This window comes from Chiloscyllium plagiosum, chromosome 1, assembly GCF_004010195.1.
Source record: "Chiloscyllium plagiosum isolate BGI_BamShark_2017 chromosome 1, ASM401019v2, whole genome shotgun sequence".
Classification (NCBI taxonomy): Eukaryota; Metazoa; Chordata; class Chondrichthyes; order Orectolobiformes; family Hemiscylliidae; genus Chiloscyllium; species Chiloscyllium plagiosum.
In genome coordinates, this window is record NC_057710.1 from 84,634,846 (window position 1) to 84,656,360 (window position 21,515).

At 41.4% G+C, this 21,515-nt stretch overlaps 1 protein-coding gene across 1 annotated transcript in view; it reads left to right on the top strand.

Moving 5' to 3' along the window:
* The window catches only part of LOC122554972 (rho GTPase-activating protein 7-like), a 260,499-nt gene that overhangs the window by 132,455 nt on the left and 106,529 nt on the right, over positions 1 to 21,515 (top strand). The window contains exon 4 of the mRNA XM_043700450.1: positions 16,893 to 17,024. Within this exon, the coding sequence (XP_043556385.1) occupies positions 16,893 to 17,024 (132 nt within the window). The remainder of the gene's footprint in view (positions 1 to 16,892; positions 17,025 to 21,515) is intronic.

Consider the following 21,515-nt stretch of genomic DNA (forward strand, 5'->3'; position numbering starts at 1 on the left):
ATGAATATCAGGTCTACTCTCTTGCATTTTTCCCATAGTCTTGAATATTGTTCCTATTCAAATAATCATCCAATACCCTCTTGAATGCCTCAGATGAACCAACCTCCACCACACGTCCGAGCAGCATGTTCCATGCTCTACGGACTTGCTGTATAAAAACAATTTTTTTTCCCCACATCACAAATGCAACATTTGCAAATTATCTTATATCTGTGCATTCTCATTCTTGGTTCTTTTATGAAAGGGAGCAGCTAATCTCTATTGACTCTGTCCAGCCCTTTCATGATTTTGAAACTTCCATCAAATCTCCTCAAAGCTCTCTTCTTCAATGGAAAACAGTCCCATCTTCCCCAATCTTTCCTCACAACTGATTTTTCTCATCCATAGAACAGTTCTCACTAGCCTTTTCCGCGCACTCTCCAATGCATTCACGTCACCCCTGAAGTATAGCACACAGAAGTGTCACAGTACTCCACCTGAGGTCCAAATAGTGTCTTATACTGATTACTCCTGTAATCTCTGGCCTTGGTAATATAGGTTAGGATGCTATATGCTATGTTAACTGCTCACTGTATTTCCCGTGTCTGCTTTCATAACTCATGTATATGTAAACTCAGGTCTCTCTGCTCCTGTAAAACCTTTAGGGCAGTATGTTTTAATTTAGAAAATATATCCATGTTTGTTCTAACTCTCATTTCTCCACATTGATATTTCTTCACCTGTCACCTATTTGCTTTTTCCTAGCTACACCACCAGGAGTTAGACTGTGGAGGGTCAGATTCTTTTCAGATACAAACTCCTTTCAGAAGAAAAGGGTAGCACGATGGCTGAGTGGTTGGCACTGCTGCCCTCACATCACCAGGGACCCGGGTTCAACTCCACCTTTGGGTAACCGTGTGGACATATTCTCCCCGTGTTTGCGTAGGTTTCTTCCGGGTGCTCCAGTTTCCTCCCACAGTCCAAAGATGTGCAGGTTAGGTAGATTAGCCATGTTAATTTGCTCATAATGTCTGGGGAAGTGCAAGTTGGGTGGATTGGCTGTCATAAAGTGCGGGGTTACAGGGATGGGATAGTTCTGGATGGGATACCCTTCAGAGAGTCAGTGTGGACTCAATGAGCCAAACGGCCTGCTTCCACACCACAGAGATTCTATGATTTACCTACTCCATCAAATTGTCCATGTCCTTTCCTCCACACAGTTTACACTGCTCTCAAGTTTTGTGTCATCAACAAACTTGGAAATTATCCCTTGCATGCCAAGATCTAGCTCATGAATATATATCAGAAAAGTGAGCCTTGGGGGGTTTTACAATAAACCTTTCTCCAGCCCTAAACACAATACTTAATCCATCATTCAATGTTTTTCATCCCTCAGTCAATTCGGGTTCCATGTTGTCACTGTCTCATTTATTCCATGAGCAACCAATTTCTCTCAAACAAAAACAGAAATTGCTGGAGTAAGTCCTTTTCTCTCAAGTATGTTGTGTGATACTGTATTGAACATTTTTTGGAACTCAATGCATAAAAACTGTATTTCCCTCATCAACATTCTCTGTTGTTGCTTCAAAATTCTCCAGCAAGTAAGTTAAATATCATTTTCCCTGAAAAAAATCTAAGTTGGTTTTGCCTAATTAACCAAAATGTTTCCATGTGACTCTTAATTCTATCTTGACTAACTTATTGAAGCTTTCTCACCACTGAAGTTAAGCTGCATGGTCTGTCATTGCTGGATTTATTCTTACAACCTTTTTTGAACAAGGTATTACATTTGCAATCCTTGCCACCATCCCTCAGCCTGGGGCAAAGTGCAAAATTGCTGTCAGTACCTCTATGAAACTCCATTCTCCCTACTTCAAGAGGCTTGGATGTATCTTACCAGTCCCAGTGCACTATCGGTGCATTAATTACTAACAACCCAACTAATTCCTCCAATGTATTAAATTTAAACCCTTCTAGTGACTAAGCCTAATCCTCTGTCACTGTGGCCTGGGCAGCATCTCCTAACTTAGTAAAAGACATATGCAATGTATTCATTTGATATCTTGGCCATGTTCCTTACCTCCATGTGTAAAACCTTTTCTGTGTCTAATTTAGCCGTACTCCCCTTTTTACCAGCCTTTTACTGCCTATGCCTATCGAACTTTCTATGATGCAGAACATTGTACATTTATCAACAAACATCCCTTCTTCCACCTGTATGATGGAGGGAAAGTTATTAATGAAAGAGCTAAAGATAGCTGGGCCTAGGATACTATTCTGCAGAGATGTCCTGGAGAGATGACTGATCTCCAATAACCACAACCATTTTTCACTTTTAAGGAACTATGCACTCACACCCCTAGGTCTATTTGTTCAGTCACAGTCCCCAGGCCCTTATCACTAACTGTACAAGACCTGCCCTGATTTGCTTACCGGAATGCAACTTCTCACATTTATCAAAATTAAAGGCCATCTGCCACTCCTCGGCCTTTTGATCTATCCAAAACAATGCTCAGAAATTGGGATTATTAGCACTTAATGCTCTTAGAGCGCTAACATGAAAATTATAGAGTGCACAGACATCTGTGGTATAAGGCAATAGGACATATATTGGTGAGGGCACTAGATGTGTAGTGTACTCCTGCCAGAAAGTATTCAAAGTGGGTAAATCAGGACATCAATTAGCATGCTGTGTCGATTGACACCAACAATGCCACTTGGAGTAGAATGCACCAGCTAGCACACTTTCCTAACCTCACACAGCTGAACGTGTGTTTAGCAGCAGGAAGAACAGCTGCCCGAGTTTGCAAGGCAGCAAGTTGCAGCATCTTAGCAGACTGAGCTTCCACTGCAGTTTCCAGTCTTGTGGTCTGCTATTACATATGCTACTATGGAAATAGCACTACATTATGGCTGGGTCTTCAAGAGATTAGAATCAGCCACCACTTGAATACTGGGAAAGCTTCAAGCTCTCATCTAAACCCTGTATCAAGGTGATGCTGCATTCCATTGTGCTCCTCCACATTAACCATAGGCTTTGGCAGACTTCCAAATGCATCAGATATTTTGTTGTGTCATAAATAGACTGCTTTACTGAAGTGCTCACATCCGTCCTGTGGAGCAGAATTGATTTATAAGCACACCGTCCAGTGACCTGCCCCCATCCTGACTGCACACCACTTAAGCCAATTGTCTGAGCACATGCGGACGTCAATTTTAATCTGGCCTCTGACATACTGATGTTGTCTGAACTGCCTTCCGCAATTGAGAAACCAAATGATTGTGCTTTGCCTCCATCATTATTGCCTTCTTGCTGTTTCTCCACTGCCTAGACAGTTTATCTCTATTGGGTATTTGAAAAGAAAATGGTAAAAGGGTGATGAAGGAAGGAGAGAATAAGTAGTAGGTGCAGTTTACTCCATCTGCAGCTTGTAAATCAGGTGAGATGCTGGGATGCGGGGGGAATGGATGTAAGAAGCAGGATTAAGTATAAGGATACTGACATCTCTTTTGGCTTCAGCCAGGCCACTGGCAATAGTCTCAATTATGGGATTGTTATTAATGGTCAGCCCATCTCCTTGGTGAGGGATCAGACTTTCAGGAGCACCTATATTCCTCCAATTAGATACTACTGCCTCTGATTGCATATGACCTTGTCCAATATTAATTAGTGAGCATGATAATATCAGTGCAGATGATAAAGCTGTCATGGTTAAATAGCTGACATTGTGTTCAACCTGTGTATTGTTAGAGGGACACTTTCAGAAGTGCTTAGTGCGTGAGGGTGAAGCCCTGGGTATTCTGATTAAAAAGTGTTGTTGAGAGCCAAGTGATGGGACTGTCATGAATTGAGCAGTGCATGAGGCTAATAGTGTAGCTGGTATGGTAATGCACTTGAAGGTGCTTTCACTAACCTTAACCACTTATATGGTCATTCAACTTCTCGTAGTACTGCATTCAAGTTTAGAAGGATGATCTCTTGGCATTTACCTTCATTATTAACTTCTCCTACAGCCTTGTGTGCATGTGTCTGGAGACTCTGGGCATCATCATTACAAAGGATATATGGAATAGAAACAGACCCTTCATCTCAAGTGATCTAATGTTTATGTCTATTCTTCTTCCCTCATTTAAATCTACTCTTTTAACTACTTAATATTTTCTTTTTCCTGATTGTCCAGCTTCCCCTAAAATGAAACTGTTCACTTCAACCATTATCTCAGGTTATCATCTGGATAAAGATCTTTCTTCTGAATTTCCAACTGGATTTCTTGGTGACTGTCTTGTATTGATAGTCTCCAGTTATGTTCTTCCACACAAGTGGAAACATTCTCCCCCTCTATCAAAGCATTTCTCATTTGGCCTTTTAGTTGTGCCCCAACCCCACCCACCCAATCATCCAATCGAGGATAGCGAGTGGGTGGGTGCTCCAAGGCTAGCAACTCAGAAGCTTTTGCAATGCAGGGATAATGAGGGACCCCCTCTACTAGAGGCACTCTTGCAAAGCAGAAAGACACAAGAAATACAGATATTTGTTTAAAAATCAGGAATTGCCCATTTAAAACAGAGATCAGGAATTTTTTTCTGTTCCCTCAGAAGGTTATGAATCTTTATTACTCTCTTCCCCAAAAGATGGTGGAAACAATGTTCTTGTCAAGCATGGATGTGAAGTATTATTGGGCTAGGCTGGAATGGGGATTCCAGATTATTATCAGGCTCCCTAACCTGCCACTGAGAAACTTAACATATTGGACTGGATGTCCAATTTGGGTTTAAAAGCTTTCTTTCAAACAAAATGACAGATTTTAAAGCATTTAAAATAGCTCCCTGAAAGTGGCAACACAAGTAGATGAAGTGGTAAAGAAGGCATAGGGCAAGCTTGCCTTTATTGTTAGGGGAATGGAGTATAGGAGTCAGGATGTCACATTGCAACTTTTTAAGACTTTAGTTAGGCTAAACTTGTGTTCAATTCTGGCCATCACATTACAAGAAAGATGTGGAAGCTTTGGAGGGGGGTGCAGAAGAGGTTTACCAGGCTGCTGCCTGGATTAGAGGGTATGAGCTATATGGAGAGGCTAGAAACATTCTGATTGTTTTCTCTGGAGTGGCAGAGGCTGAGGAGAGACTTGATAGAAGTTTATAAATTTATGAGATGCATAGATAGGGTTGATGGTCAGAATCTTTTTCCCAGAGTTGAAATGTCTAATACTAGGAGGCATGCATTTAAGGTGAGAGGGTGAATGTTCAAAGGAAACGTGAGGGGCAAGTTTTTTACACAGAGAGTGGTAGTAGTCTGGAACGTTCCAAAAGAAGTGGTGGTGGAGGCAGGTACAATAGGCTTATTTAACAGATTTTTAGAGAAGCATATGAATGTGCAAGAAATGGAGAGATGTGGACCAAGGGCAGGCAGAAGAGATTAGTGTAATTTGGCATCTTTGGCATCATGTTTGGCATAACATCATGGGCTGACGAGCCTGTTCCTATGCTGTACTGTTCTATGTTCTATTTATTTCTGTGGTACTCACATGAACTTTACTGAAATGTTGCTTCAAGTTGTGACAACGCCATATCATTTGGAAATATAATCGAATCTGTCTTTGATCATGACAGTCCTTCCTCATTTTGGAACGCATAGTTTAAAAGTAGATTGCTTTCTTCAGAATACATTTAACATATTTTGCATTTCAACTGATTATAATTCTGTTTAATGTATGTTTGCGTCAGAGGAATTTATCTTTCAACATGAACATGTTTCCAGCTCTTGTTTTTTAAAAGATTTCTTGGTAGGTTTCTCATTTCTTTTTACATTTATTGCAATTTTAAGCCACATCAAACATTGGCATCACTTGCAGGTGCATCTGTGATCAGGCCTTTTTGCTATTGACCTTGTAACACATTCAAAAGCAAGTTAAGTGATTGCAAACTTGATAGTTCAATAAATCTCACTTGGGGCCTAAGCTGGACATCACTATGAGTCCTGAATGTGGATGAAAGAGGAGGAATTAGCACAGGAGCTGGCAGAACACATAGTACTTGGTTAAAGTCCAGAATCCATCCATCACTTCTGAAGCTGAAATCAAGAGCAAATTCTGCAATGAAGGAGAATGCCAAATATAAAGCATATGTTCTGGAGAGTTCCTAATTATGTATCGAAGAAGAATAATTGTGAACTCTTTAAACAGACAACCCTTCTCTATTCTTTATTTGATACAGTTATCTGCACTGTGCCCCAATCGTCATGGAAGTGAAAATAATTCAATTCCTGATAATACAGTTTTAGTACTTTTCCTTAACTCGATTGGACAGTAAAAGGATTTGCTCTTTTCCTATGGAATTGCATACTTCTAAAGTAATTATTGTTAACATTTTAATGTTTGAGAAATATAAATAATCTTTTACTGGATATGAAAACTTCTATGAAATGGAACCATTATTCACAGTTATTAAATTACAAGTCAAAATTATTCCGATGTTCCAAATTTGTATTTCGAAAAGATATTAGGAGAATGTTTGGGTTACCGTGGAAGTAAAAGAGTCATAGAGTCACAGAGATGTACAGCATGAAAACAGACTCTTTGGTCCAACCCGTTCATGTCAACCAGATATCTCAACCCTAAACCTATGTCTCTAGTTCTGTACTCCCCCCACCCCAGGGAAAAGACTTTGTCTATTTATCCTATCCATGCCCCTTATGATTTTATAAAGCTCTATAAGATCACCCCTCAACCTCCGATGCTCCAGGGAAAACAGCCCCACCCTATTCAATCTCTCCCTGTAGCTCAAATCTTCTAATCCTGGCAACATCCTTGTAAATCTTTTCTGAACCCTTTCATGTTTCACAACATCCTTCCGATAGGAAGGTAACTAGAATTGCAAAATTCCAACAGTGGCCTAACCAATGTCCTATACAGCCGCAACATGACCTCCCAATTCCTGTAATCAATATTCTGAACAATAAAGGAAAGTATACCAAACATCATAGAGTCATAGAGATGTACAGCATGGAAACAGACCCTTCGGTCCAACCCGTCCATGCTGACCAGATATCCCAACCCAATTTAGTCCCACCTGCCAGCACCCGGTAAACCTATGCCCTCTAGTTCTGGACTCCCTGACCCCAGGGAAAAGACTTCGTCTATTTATCCTATTCATGCCCCTCATAATTTTGTAAACTTCTATAAGGTCACTCCTCAGCCTCCGACGCTCCAGGGAAAACAGCTCCAGACTATTCCTCTCCCTTGGGCTCAAATCCTAGCAACATCCTTGTAAATCTTTTCTGAACCCTTTCAAGTTTCGCAACATCTTTCCGATAGGAAGGAGACCAGAATTGCACGCAGTATTCCAACAGTGGCCTAACCAATGTCCTGTACAGCCGCAACACGACCTCCCAACTCCCATACTCAATACTCTGACCAATAAAGGAAAGCATACCAAATGCCTTCTTCACTATCCTAGCTACCTGCAACTCAACTTTTAAGGAGCTATGAACCTGCACTCCAAGATCTCTTTGTTCAGCAACACTCACTAAGACCTGACCATTAAGTGTATAAGTCCTGCTAAGATTTGCTTTCCCAAAATGCAGCACCTCGCATTTATCTGAATTAAATTCCATCTGCCACTTCTCAGCCCATTGGCCCATCTGATCAAGATCCCATTGTAATCTGAGGTAACCCTCTTCGCTGTCCACTACACCTTCAATTTTGGTGTCACCTGCGAACTTACTAACTGTACCTCTTATGTTCGTATCCAAATTATTTATATGAATGATGAGAAGTAGTGGACCTAGCACTGATCCTTGTGGCACTCCACTGGTCACAGGCCTCTAGTCAGAAAAACAACTCTCCACCACCACCCTCTGTCTTCTACCTTTGAGCCAGTTCTGTATCCAAATGGCTAGTTCTCCCTGCATTCCGTGAGATCTAACCTTGCTCACCAGTCTCCCATGGGGACCTTGTCGAACGCCTTACTGAAGTTCATATAGATCATGTCTACCACTCTGCCCTCATCAATTCTCTTTGTTACTTCTTCAAAAACTCAATCAAGTGTGTGAGACATGATTTCCCATGCACAAAGCCATGTTGACTACCCCTAACCAGTCCTTGCCTTTCCAAATACATGTACATGCTGTCCCTCAGGATTCCCTCCAACAACCTGCCCACCAACTACGTCAGGCTCACTGGTCTATAGTTCCCTGGCTTGTCCTTACCACCCTTCTTAAACAGTGGGACTATGTTAGCCAACCTCCAGTTTTCTGGCCTGTGACTAACAATGATACAAATAAAATTTAATAAAATCTCCAGCATTCTCCTGCTGATATTCAGGTGACAGTGGAGAAAGTAATGTCTTATCAGATTGAATGTTGCCAGTGTATTAATGTATGATTCCAAAGTAACTGTATACTGTTGGAGAAACAATAGAAAGTGAGGAAATGGAGCTTCAGTTCACACTCTTAGTTGCTATTCCTCGCTACAAAGGGTAAAAACTGCAGGCTATTGACAACAAATACAAAATTGCTTTCTTTCCAAACAATTATAGTGAAAAATATAAAAATCAAAGGATGATTTGATAGTCCTTTAAAATAATACACAATAATTTGGAAGAAAATGTACTTATAAATTGTAAATGTAAAACAATGTAAATATTTTTGACTAAAATTGATTAACTAATATTCAGTTCTGAAGAAGAGATATATTCAACTCAAAATATTAAAGGCAGAATCTTATAAGGATCTGTGCAATGTGGGTTATGGTGAAAACTCAGGCGAAGCTATCTCTATCTTTAATGCTTTTCGCAAGCAGCATGGTGAGTTTCTCGTTGTGACCATTAATGGGGGATTATTGCTTGTTAAATGCCTTGATGACAGTGCAACTTCCCTCATTAAGTTTCAACTTCTGATCTTACCAAACTTGCCGAGTAAAGTGAACATTGGGCGAGTGCAACACAGAAACCAGAGCAGGTCCCTGGAGAAATCAGCTCACCGCTGGCTCCAAAGGGCCACCATTTTAGACACCAGGCACCAACATGTCAGGGCATTCTCCATGGGTACCAACCACAAGTCTCCCACATCCATGGACTTTGACATCTGACATGTGTCAGCCTTTGAGAATCCTTGTGACAAGTGTCTGATCTACTTACATAACACATCAGCACTTTAGTGCTGCACCAGCAACTTTCATAGTAATGCTGCAGCGAGGACACTGTGTGCTCAGGGGCACACACCCAGATCACAGGCTGAACAGCATTGATGGTCTGTTCACTCACTATCATAGCAAACACTCACTCGGAGCATACCTGCCTTACATTGCCTTGCCTTGTCTTTTTGTACTTTGCCCTCTCAGCATGAGGTGCAAGGTTTACATTACTTCTGTCTTGTCTTGCCATTTAAGTCAGACACAAAGAAAGGAAGCCTGTCATGGTTGTTGGCAGTCCCCAGCTAAGTCAAAGGGGACAATCTTCATTTGAGGCATAGTAAGCCCAAAGCAGCCTCCAATATCAATCTAGGGGCTTAGAAATGGTCAGAATCAGGCTGCTCTAGAAGACAAACAGTTGGGATAAAGAGGGCATTTTCAGTTTGGCAACCTGTAACTAGTGGTGTGCACAGGAATCAATGCTTGGGTCACAATTATGTACAATATATGCTAATGATTTGCATGAGGAAAGTGAAGGTGCATTAGACAAGTTTATAAATGACACATAAATAGATGGTAAGGCAAGTGGTGAGGATGACAGAAAGAGTCTGCAGAGCGCTGTAGATTAGCCAAGTGAATAAGCAAAAACTTCACAGCTGGATTATAAAATTGAAAAATGTGAGATTATGCACTTTGGCAGAAAGTATAGAAGAGATAAATAAAATTTAATTAAAGAAGAAATGCAGGAGCCGCAGAACAGCTCATTGCAACTGATCAAGAAGGCAGCTCCGCATCCTCTCAAATGCAACTAGGGGTCAGCAATAAATGCCGGCCCAGCCAGTGATGCCCACGTCCAATATGTTAGTAAAGAACAAAAGGATTTGGAGGTCTTAGTGCGTGAATCACAAAAAGAGTTTAAAAATAGGGAAGTCTTGATGAAACTATGCAAGGCACTAGTCAGATCACAGTTAGAATAATGTGAACAGTTTTGGCTCCTTACCTAAAGAAAGATATACTGGCATTGGATGCAATGCAGAGAAGATTCACAAGGATGATCCTGGTAATGGAGGAATTCTTTCATGAGGCGAGGTTAAAGTAATTTGAGCTTGTATCCATTGGAGTTTAGAAGAACGAGCACAGACTTTACTGAAACATGCAAGATTCTTATGGAGCTTGACAGGGGAGATGTGGAGAAGTTGTTTGTCCTTGTGAAAGAGACAAGGATGAGAGGGCACAATCTCAGAGGAAGGAATCACCCATTTGAGTCAGAGATGAGCTGGAAGCTTCTCTTTCAGAGTGATGAATCTGTGAAATTCTTTACCACAGAGGGCTATCACAGTGGATCATTAAGTATATTCAAAGATCAAGATAGCCAAACATTTGATGAGTAAAGGAATATGAGTAAAAGGCAGGAAAGTGGAACTGTGAGTTATCAGATCAGCCATAATCTCAAGGAATAGCAGAGTGGACTCAATGGGTCAAATAGCCCTATTTTGTTCCAACATATTATGATCTCTCCATGAAATGGATGGGCAGCTCAATACCCATCTTGAGTCTTTCTGTCATACTATAGGCTGCTTTCCTCCTGCAATGTGTGAGAGGCAGGTATTAAGGCAGAAAGTGAGTGACACCGCTGCAGGAATTGTCCTGAGTAAGTGAGTAGGCAGCACAGAGGGCATGCAGTGTTACTTGTGTCAGTGGTTACAGTGGGTGGCAGTAAGTGAGGATGTTGCAGACATCAGTTTGAAACAAATGGATTTATTTTAGATGCAAATGGGTCTTTTAGAGTAGGAGCGCAGGGGACATCTTGCCTCACTAACTTGATTGAGTTCTTTGAGGAAGTGATAAAGATGATCGATGAGGCAAAAGCAGTTGGTGTTGTCTACATCGACTTTAATACAGCCTTTGACAAGGTCCCTTATGGCAGACTGATACAAAAGGTGAAGTTATATGGTATTGGGGTGAACTGGCAAGATGGATACAGAACTGGCTTTATCATAAGAGACAGAGGGTAACGGTGGAACGATGCATTTCAGAATGGAGGACTGTGACCAGTGGTGTTCCACAGGGATCAGTGCTGGGACCTCTGCTGTCCATGATCTACATAAATGATTTGGAAGAAAATGTGACTGGTCTACTTAGTAAGTTTGCAGATGATACAGAGATTAGATTACCTCCAGTGTGGAAACAGGCTATTTGGCCCAACAAGTCCACACTGACCCTCCAAAGAATATCCCACCCAGACCCATTCCCCTACTTATATTTACCCCTGACTAATGCACCTAACACTATGGGTAATTTAGCATGACCAATTCACCTAACCTGCACATCTTTGGATTGTGGGAGAAAACCAGAGCACCCGGAGGAAACCCATGCAGACATGGGGAGAATGTGCAAACTCCACACAGATAGTCACCCGAGGTGGCAATCAAACCTGGGTCCCTGGTGCTGTGAGGCAGCAGTGCTAACCACCGAGCCACCGTGCTGCCAAAGATTGAAGTTGTGGATAGGAGGAGGATTGTCAAAGGATACAGCAGGATGTAGATCAGTTGGAGGCATGGGCAAAAAAATGCTGAATGAAGTTTAATCCAGGCAAATGTGAAGTGATGCATTTTGAAAGGTCAAGTACAGGTGGAAATTATACAGTGAATGGCAGAACTCCTAGGAATATTGATATGTAGAGGGACGTGGGTGTGCAAGTCCACAGATCACTGAAGGTGGCAGCACAGGTAGATAAAGGTAGCAAAAAAGCCAATGGCATGCTTGCCATCATTGGAAGGAACATTGAGTATAAGGAGAGACAAATTATGCTGCAGCTTTAGTTAGGCCACACTTGGAATATTGCATACAGTTCTGGTCAGCACACGAGCAGAAGGATGTGGATGCTTTGGATAGAGTACAGAAAAGTTTTCCAGGATGTTGCCTGGCATGGGGGACTTTAGCTATGAAGAAAAGTTGGATAGATTGGGTTTGTTTTCACTGGAACACAAGAGGTTGAGGGGGTGATCTGCTAAAAGTCTATAAGAGTGTAAATGGCTTGGATAGAGGGGAAAGTATGAGGTTTTTTTCCCAGGGTGGAGGGATCAATTACTAGGGGATACAAGTTCAACTTGAGAGAGCACAAGTTTAAAAGAGATGTGCGAGGGACGTTTTTAACACAAAGGGTGGTGAGTGCCTTGAACACGCTGCCAGGGGAGATGGCAGAAGCAGACACAATAGCAGCATTCAAGAAGCACCTGGGCAAATACATGAACAGGAAGGGAATAGAGGGATATGGATCCTGTAAGTGAAAACATTGTGGAAGGGCAAAATGTTAATTAGTTTTAAGAAAATTTTAAGTTCAGGTTGAGATTCTGGATGTAGGTTTGGTCACTGAGCTGGAAGGTTTGTTTTCAGATGTTTCATCACCTCTGAATAAAGCACTGGAGGTATGGCCCACTTTCTATTTATATGTTTAAGTTTCCTTGAGTTGGAGATGTTATTTCCTGTGGTGATGTCATTTCTTGTTCTGTTTCTCGGGGGCAGTAAATGGGATCCAAGTCAATGTGTTTGTTGATAGTGTTCCGATTGGGACTCCAACCGGAACTCTATCAACAAACACATTGACTTGGATCTCATTTACCACACCCTGTGAAAAAGAACAGGAAATGACATCACCACAGGAAATGGCATCACCAACCCATGGAAACCTAAATGGAAAGCAGGCCATGCCACCAGCGCTTCATGCGGAGGCTCACTGATGATGTTACCTAGTCTGAAACAAACCTTCTAGCTCAGCAAGCAAACTTACATTCAGTGTTAAATGTGTCTGCAAAGGCTTGGAGAGCTGAAGGGCCTGTTCCTGTTCTGTATTCTTCTCTGTTCTTTATAATTAGAGAGGTCTGGGCCTTGCTGGGAGGTGGGTGCTATTGCAGAGATACAGAGAATGAGAGATATTGGAGAAAAGATGGTCACGCCTAACATTGGCAGAGTGGAGAAGATCATTGACTTTTTTTCTACAGTGTTGGGCATTCCTGCAGATGGCTGAATGTGCCTCTCACATTGAACCATGTTGATATAGTCCAGTGTCAAGACCTTCATTGTTGGTCCTGGAGCAAGAGTAAGTCCAACTTCTACATGGTTCCATTCAGCAGTTTCTTCAGGTCAGTGCCCACAAAACAAAGTGCCAATTTCCCCATCTGCCACATCTGGGGCAAAAGTCAGGAAAGGTACTGGACAACTCTGGTCTGACCGTGCTTGTCCAGAAACACAATGGCCTTTTAAAGATGGCATGCATACAAGGCAACTGGTGACTTCCTGGATAGCCACAGAGTGGCGAGTTGTTCTGGGAATGCTTGATGGTGATGGAATCAGGTGTGAGGGACACCATAGAGGTGGGATACGCTGTTGATGTGGGGACTTTGACAAGATACAGTGAGTACCTTGCAGTTTCTTCCAGTACCTTGCCACATCTCATGGCAGAAACCCTGCCAAGCAACTTAATGCAACTCTGACTTAGCTAACGAAAGTTAAGATGCAGCCTTGTCTCTTATTTGCCTCTCAGCAGATTCTGTCAGACCTGCTCAGTGTTCCTTGCATTTCCTATTTTTATTTCAGATTTCCATCATCTGTAGTATTTTGCTTTTAAAATAATTTCCCTCAGCTGCTTTACAATGTCTTTCCTCTCAGTCATTCCTGACCGCTCTCCCTCTTTTTCACAATCACTCCCCAATCCCTCTGTCATTCCTTACTAAAGCAATAGTCAGTTTTACAAATTGCATGTTTGTTTTATTTAGCATTACTCTCAATTACTATCTTTATCTCCCTCCCAGGATGTTCCCTCCATGCCATTGTTACTCGAAAGGGGTACTCAAACCTTTAACCAAGATATTCTTCCCGAGCATGAAAGACAGAAGTCAGCTCAGACTTTAATTAAACAAACCTTCCTTTATGTAACTCTTTATGTACCAACACTTCATATAAAACACACATTTGTTGCAAAATTTACATCTTACATCGTCCAACTTAACCTCAACTTTAACTCACTTCATTTAACTTCACTCTACCTTAGCTTTAACTTAATTCACATTTAACTCTAACTGTACAAATCTGGCTTGAAACAAATACCACCCCAATTCGAGGGAAGCCGCCAAACTTTGCTCTTGCTGTAGATTTTGCTTCATGGCTCTTTGTCTCTCTAAAGATAACTCCAGGGCATGTGCTTCTCAAATGTTGGTCTCAAGGGTTACCTTGTCTAAGCTGGTAACTTTTATCCCAAAGTTGCTCATTTTCCAAAAACGTCTCTGGCGCTCAGCCAATGAATTAACCAAACCAGATCACATCGTTCAATCCCAGCAAATGGAGTTTACTGGTAAGCAACTCCCAAATGTTTATACCAAGTCGTAAGCAGCAACATACCATATTCCATATATGTATGTCTAGCAGACCACGATGACACCTTATTTATTGGGTCAACACAGGAAATTGCAAGTCACAGTCTACAGTCACAATATGTCCTCACTGCAGTATAACCTGGATCAGAGTTTAAACTAGGTTGACCAAAGTACCCAGCATGCTTGATTGTAGCTCTTAACTAGTTTTGTAGTCATTTCTCCCGCTGGCCACCTGACTGCATCATTCTGCTCTGCATGGGGTGTTTCTTGTCCAAACTACTCTTGCACCCCCTCTATTACCTCACCGTGTATGGTCAGCCATTATACTCCTGTAGTCTGGAGGATTTGCAGGCCATTTGTGGGAAACTCTGTATGGCGAGATTCATTGTGCTCCATGCACCAGTTCTTGCCATTAAACTGATCCACCAATTTCCAGGCTACCTGCAATTTCCAGTCAGGAGGGGGTCCAAGTTTCACACCTATTTAAGATTGGCATGGTTGCAGCACCTTTTCCTTCTCTACCAAGGCTGTTCCTTAATTTCTGACTCTATCACGTAATCTTTGGCCACTCAGTGCAGAGGGGAGTGGGCAGATTGGAAGATTTCTTTGTGGGATTATTCCTTGTCCTGACCAAGGTGGACATCAAAAGGTCCAGGTAGCTAGTGGCTGAGACAATTATTCAGCAGAGATGCCTGCTTCTCTCCTACACTGACGTCTGTACTGGAAGTCTCTGGACATCTTAGGCCTTTTGAGGCTAGAGGGTAGCAGGAGGAGTGGAGTGCAAATGTCACACCTTGGGATTAACTAACTTTTCTGTAAATATTTTGTTTCTCTAAGTTACGGTGTATCACAAGTATCTCATTCAATAAGTGACAGCTCTTTGTTATTGATTGCCTGTCCTCGGATGCTGCCTGAATTGCTGTGCTCTTCCAGCACCACTGATCCAGAAGCTCTTTGTTATTGCCAACTTTCTAGGCTGACAATACGAGATATAAAGCCGTGCATTCTGCACAACAAACACAGGTCACCAAAGTCATTATATTTATTCACATGATATATTCAACTTGCAGACTTTACTGGGGCTCACCAACATAAAATAATAAATAACAATCCAGCCAGTTACACAAATGACCCCACAAAATAAAAGACCTAGTTTTGCACAGTGTACATCCTTCTTTGTGTCTCTGCAATGTGGTACAGTTCTCAGATTTAATACATACCACAATTTAATACTTTGCCAACATTCCCTGCCCAGAGCCACAGCTGAAGAGCAGTTTCTTGGGTGACATACTCGATGTCAGGTGTCAGCTGTCAAAACGTAACCCAATAAAAATTAGAGCCTACTAATTATCGAGAAGCCTGCTAAAAGGTGGAAAATGAGAGAATTTGCCAATTAACATGCAAGCTTTTGGTGTTTTTCTAACTGCTGTAGTTCTCAAAGTGTTATGTTCTCATAAATGAAATGTGCTGTTGATAGGATTTGAGATGTTGAATTCTCCACCGAATTTCATTAAATGCAACTTACAAGTAAGCAGTGATTTCTGCACAGTTTCTGAAACAGTACAAGATGTTTTTCCATGTTGAATCCTGCATTGTTGAAAACAGCACTTCAACAGTCAATATTTCAGTGATTTTCAGTCATATGCCATGCCTCTAATAGTTCTTGGATTGTGATGTTGACACACTGCATAGCATATGACTGCCATTATATTGGAAATGGTTTGCACAGGTCAAAACACATTGCAACAATGACATGCAACTTGCATACTGTGTAGCATATAAATCATTTTAGAAACAAAACAGATGGAATAAAGGGGATTTTCAGACATTGGTTCACTATTAAGTTCTTTATATTAAGACTGGAATGAATGGAATGGAATTTAACAAGATATTATAAAAAGAAATAACTTTTTGAGTTGAATATATCATCTCAGATTTGTGAACATTTTGAATTTCATTTCTAGATGGCTATTAAAACTACCATCCATCGCAAATCTCTATCCTCTAATTTTAAAAAAACTATTATGGTTATTATTTTCTTATAATGTTATTTTATATGGATTTATTACTCAAACTCTCAGCTGGATATAAAAGATCTCGTGACTCTAATTCAAAGGCAGCAGTGAGTCGACCTACAGCCCAAACCATTATTTATCCTTCAATAAACATCCCAAAGATCAATTATCTGATTATTACACATTCCTGCTGTGAGAGTTTCCTGTATGTCAATTGGCTGCCACACTTCCTACATTACAGCAGTGATGACATTTCAAAGGTATTTTATTGACAGTAAAATAATTTGTCACATCTTTAAGTCGCAGAAGTTATTGTGTAATGCCAAGTCTTTCTTGAATTATTTTATTATTGCTTTGCATGAGTTAACATGATGATGTTTCCCACGGTCTATTGGCAGGAGCTGGAATCTGATTCAGAAAATGGAGCAGATGTGATTGCAATCAGTCAAAACCAGAAGGTTCATCTTGTTCATTCCCCACTTGGAACCACATCCCCCATGGCAGGTCCGGGGGCGAAACCAAAGATTGGGGTAGGTTTGGATAATTTAAACACCAGATAATTCTTTAGTTTAGACAGATGGTTATAAATTGCAGCAAAGTTTATGCCAAGATTTTCTTTATCTCTGCAAACTTTTTGCGAAAGATCATTTTTTTCTTCCCTATGCTGAATTTAACAAGAAAATGCATAAAATGTGGTCTAATATTGGTATTAGACTATTTGGCCATTTTTAACATTGTTCTGATCATCCCCAACCTTCCAAAAAAGAGGTAGTTGCCATTTGTGAAACATGATGGAAGTACAATATCTCCATTTACCTTTTGTGGCCTTATTAAAGTTATTAAAAGTGAACTTACGCAGCCATCTGCAACCACAGAAACAAATAAAAATTAAACGTTTTCACAATTATGGCATGGGTGGAATTAGTGAATGGAAAAATCATAAAATATACCTAAGGTGGTAAATCAAGTTACTTTGAGAGGAGAGCAGTTCCATGTGGTTCAAAGAGAGTGCAGCACATTGATTTATCAACAGAAAGGAGAGGGCACATAATTCCCAGCTGTTACTCTTCCAAGTTAGAACAAAAACAGAAATTGCTGGAAAAACTCAGCAGATCTCAAAGCATTTAGAGCTATAGAGATGCACAGCACAGAAACAAACCCTTTGGTCCAACTCTTCCATGCCGACTAGATATCCTAACCTAACTAGTTCCATTTGCCAGCACTTTGCTCATATCCCTTTAAACCCTTCCGATTCATATAAATGCTGTAATTGTACAAACCTCGACCATATCATCTGATGCACACCATTTCATGCATACACCAACTTCTGCATGAAAATGTTGCCCCTTAGGTCGCTTTTGATTCTTTCCCTTCTCACCCTAAATCTATGCTCTCTAGTTCTGGACTTCCCCACTCCAGGGAGAAGATCTTGTCTATTTATCCTTTCCAGGCCCCTCATAATTTTGTAAACCTCTATAAGGTCACCCCTCAGCCTCCCACACTCCAGGGAAATCAGCAGCGGCCTAATCAGCCTCTCCCTGTAGCTCAAATCCTCCAACTCTGGCAACCTCCTTGTGAATCTTTTCTGAGCCTTTCCAAGTTTCACAACATCTTTCCGATAGGAAGGAGACCAGAATTGCACGCAATATTCCAAAAGTGGCCTAACCAATGTCCTGTACAGCCGCAACATGACCTCCCAACTCTTATACTTAATGCTCTGACCAATAAAGGAAAGCATACCAAACACCACCTTCACTATCCTATCTACCTGCAACTCCACTTTCAAGGAGCTATGAACCTACACTCCAGGGTCTCTTTGTTCGGCAATACTTCCTAGGACCTTACCATTAAGTGTATAAGTCCTGCTAAGATTTGCCTTTCCAAAATGTAGCAACTCACATTTATCTAAATTAAACTCCATCTGCCATTCCTTAGCCCATTGGCCCATCTGGTCCAGATCCTGTTGTAATCTGAGGTAACCTGTCTTCGCTGTCCACTACACCTCCAATTTTGGTGTCACTTGCAAACGTACTAGCTATACCTCCAATGTTCACATCCAAATCATTTATATAAATGATGAAAAGCAGTGGACCCAGCACTGTTCCTTGTGGCACTCCATTGGTCACAGGCCTCCAGTCTGAAAAGCAACCCTCCACCACCACCTTTTGTCTTCTACCTTCAAGTCAGTTCTGTGTCCAAATGGTTAGTTCTCCCTGTATTCCATCAGATCTACACTTGCTAACCAGTTTACCACAAGGAACCTTGTCGAATGCCTTACTGAAGTCCATTTAGATCACGTCCACCACTCTGCCCTCATCAATCCTCTTCATTACTTCTTCAAGAAACTCAATCAAGTTACTGAGGCATGATTTCCCATGCACAAAGCCATGTTGACTAGCCCTAATCAGTCTTGCCTTTCCAAATACATAGGTAAAAACAATGACTGCAGATGCTGGAAACCAGATTCTGGATTAGTGGTGCTGGAAGAGCACAGCAATTCAGGCAGCATCCGAGGACAGGCAAAATCGACGTTTCGGGCAATAGCCCTTCATCAGGAATAAAGGCAGAGAGCCTGAAGCATGGAGAGATAAGCTAGAGGAGGGTGGGGGTGGGGAGATAGTAGCATAGAGTAACCTGAATGGACTCTCTTCCATTCTCTTAGCTTACCTCCCGATCGCATCTGCTCTAATGATGAGGCATATAGCGGGAGGTACCGGGGGAAAGGCGGTGCGTTATGCTCAGGAAAGTTTTGTTTTGGCAGTGAAGATTCCTGGCACCGTCAATGACAGGGCTCTCAGCAGGACCTTTACTTAAAACGATGAAAGGTTCACTGTTGTACTGAACTGAAAACCCAGTAGTCCTTGCATCTGCAAGTTCGTAAGGAAGCATAATCATCAGCCACAGGGTGGAATATAGGAGGAAGGAAGTATTGTTGCAGACTCTAAAGAAAGATATGGTTAGTCCACAGTCTGCGCGGGTCCAATCGCTACAAAATCGGCAGGGAACAATTGCACTGCAGAGATTGCAGAGAGGTTTCACGGGATGTTCCCTGAAGTGAGAGGTCTCAGCAAAAAGTTAACTTTTGTTTGGGGTCTGTGGAGCAGAAGAGGCTAAGGGGGCAATTGATGCAGACATAATGGTGAGTGATATAGACTGGGCCGATTGTGATAAATACTTCCGCGATGTAGGCATGTCTTAGACCAATTGAATTAAGGTTAAAGTGAAAAATGAAGCATTTCGCGAGGATCTGATGGAAAAGCAAATTACCCAGGGGATGGGTCAACTATCTCCCCACCCCCACCCTCCTCTAGCTTATCTCTCCATGCTTCAGGCTCTCTGCCTTTATTCCTGATGAAGGGCTTTTGCCCGAAACGTCGATTTTGCCTGTCCTCGGATGCTGCCTGAATTGCTGTGCTCTTCCAGCACCACTAATCCAGAATCCTTTCCAAATACATGTAAATCCCGTCCCTCAGGATTCCCTCCAACAACTTGCCCACCACCGATGTCTATAGTTCCCTGGCATTTGTGGAGAGAAAGCAGAGATAACGTTTCAGGTCCAGTTCTAGAAAAAGGCCACTGGACCCAAAACAATAATTGCTGCCAGACCTGGTGGGCTTTTCCAGCAATTTCAGATTTTGCTTCTGATTTCCAGCATCCATAGTTCTTTGTTTTTTTATCTTTTCCAAGTTGAGTCAGTTGACCAGACATGAGCAGGTATGCAGACTTAGAGGGAGGCGTTAACTCTGGTAGACATTTGGTGCACAGAGAGCTGCAAGAAAAATCAACCATCCATCACAGTCTATTGTTATTGCTCTCAACTTTGAGGCCAAAGTGACGTTTGAAGAACCTGCAAAGGCTACCACTGGAGTACAACCATTGGTTGTTGCACACTCAAATTTACCATTGAAGTTGTGATATCTTTGCATTATTGGGAAGCAGAGTATTCTATTCCAAAAGGCAAAGTAGCCATTTTTTTTAATTCAGCAGAATTGTTGAAGAAGAGTGAATAGGTGAAGTTTGCAGTTGTTGCGCTGTCACCAGTTTCATCAAATATTAATCGATGAACAATCAATTTTGCGATTCTTGGGGGACTCTGTAGGTTGATTTTTTTTTGTCTTGAATTCATTGGACAGCACTCAGAGTGTGGGAATCTTTTCCCTTTCTGCAACCTACCGTGCAAAGGTATTTAAATGGTTATTCTAAGCACTGTGACATTCCCAGCGCACCAGTCCATGCGCTAAAGGACATCAGGCATTTCACACATAGACCAGGGCTGAAACTTAATGTTCGGCCTTGTTCCTGGATATTCTTAAAATCAGGAAAAAACAAATATGATTCTCACTACCTTTGCACTATCAGATTCACAGTCTGAGATACTCCTAGGCAATTATAAATTCAGTTTGTAGTGCATTTTCTTGTTTTAAATCTTGTTTGATACCTCATCAGATGTGACATTCCTGGGTGTCTCTCTGTCTCTCTCTTTCTCCAGGCAGTCACTGAACTTACATCTGCAGTCAACGTTTGGCTGTATATCCTTTGTTCTATTGAAAATGAATACACAATGTAATTAAAGTGTGACATTTCTATGGCTAATCTCAGTTATTACCTGTGGTCATGACAATTCCCACAAGATACCTGTCACTTTATTGAGGAGGTTATTGTGCATTTTATATTTTGTTCTCTGCAATCTTGATGAGGTGTTGTCTACACTAATGTTCTGTTGAAGAGTGATGCTTGGATAAATAGGGCAGAGATTGTCCTTCAGCCTGGCCCTTTGGAGTGATGTGCAGTTTATCTAAAGTATTAGGAATGCTGGACATCAATGGTTCTTTATTTCTTAATTTTTTTTCTGCCTTTATATTCTATGTTTTTGTCTATTTTTCTGAGTTTTAAGATGAGCAATACTTTGCAATACTCTTCACTGTAATTTGTAACAAGATACACATGACAATAAATAAATCAAATCAAATCAACACCAAGACAGTGGGCAGAGAAGAGGCGGTATGCAGCAAAGTTGTTGA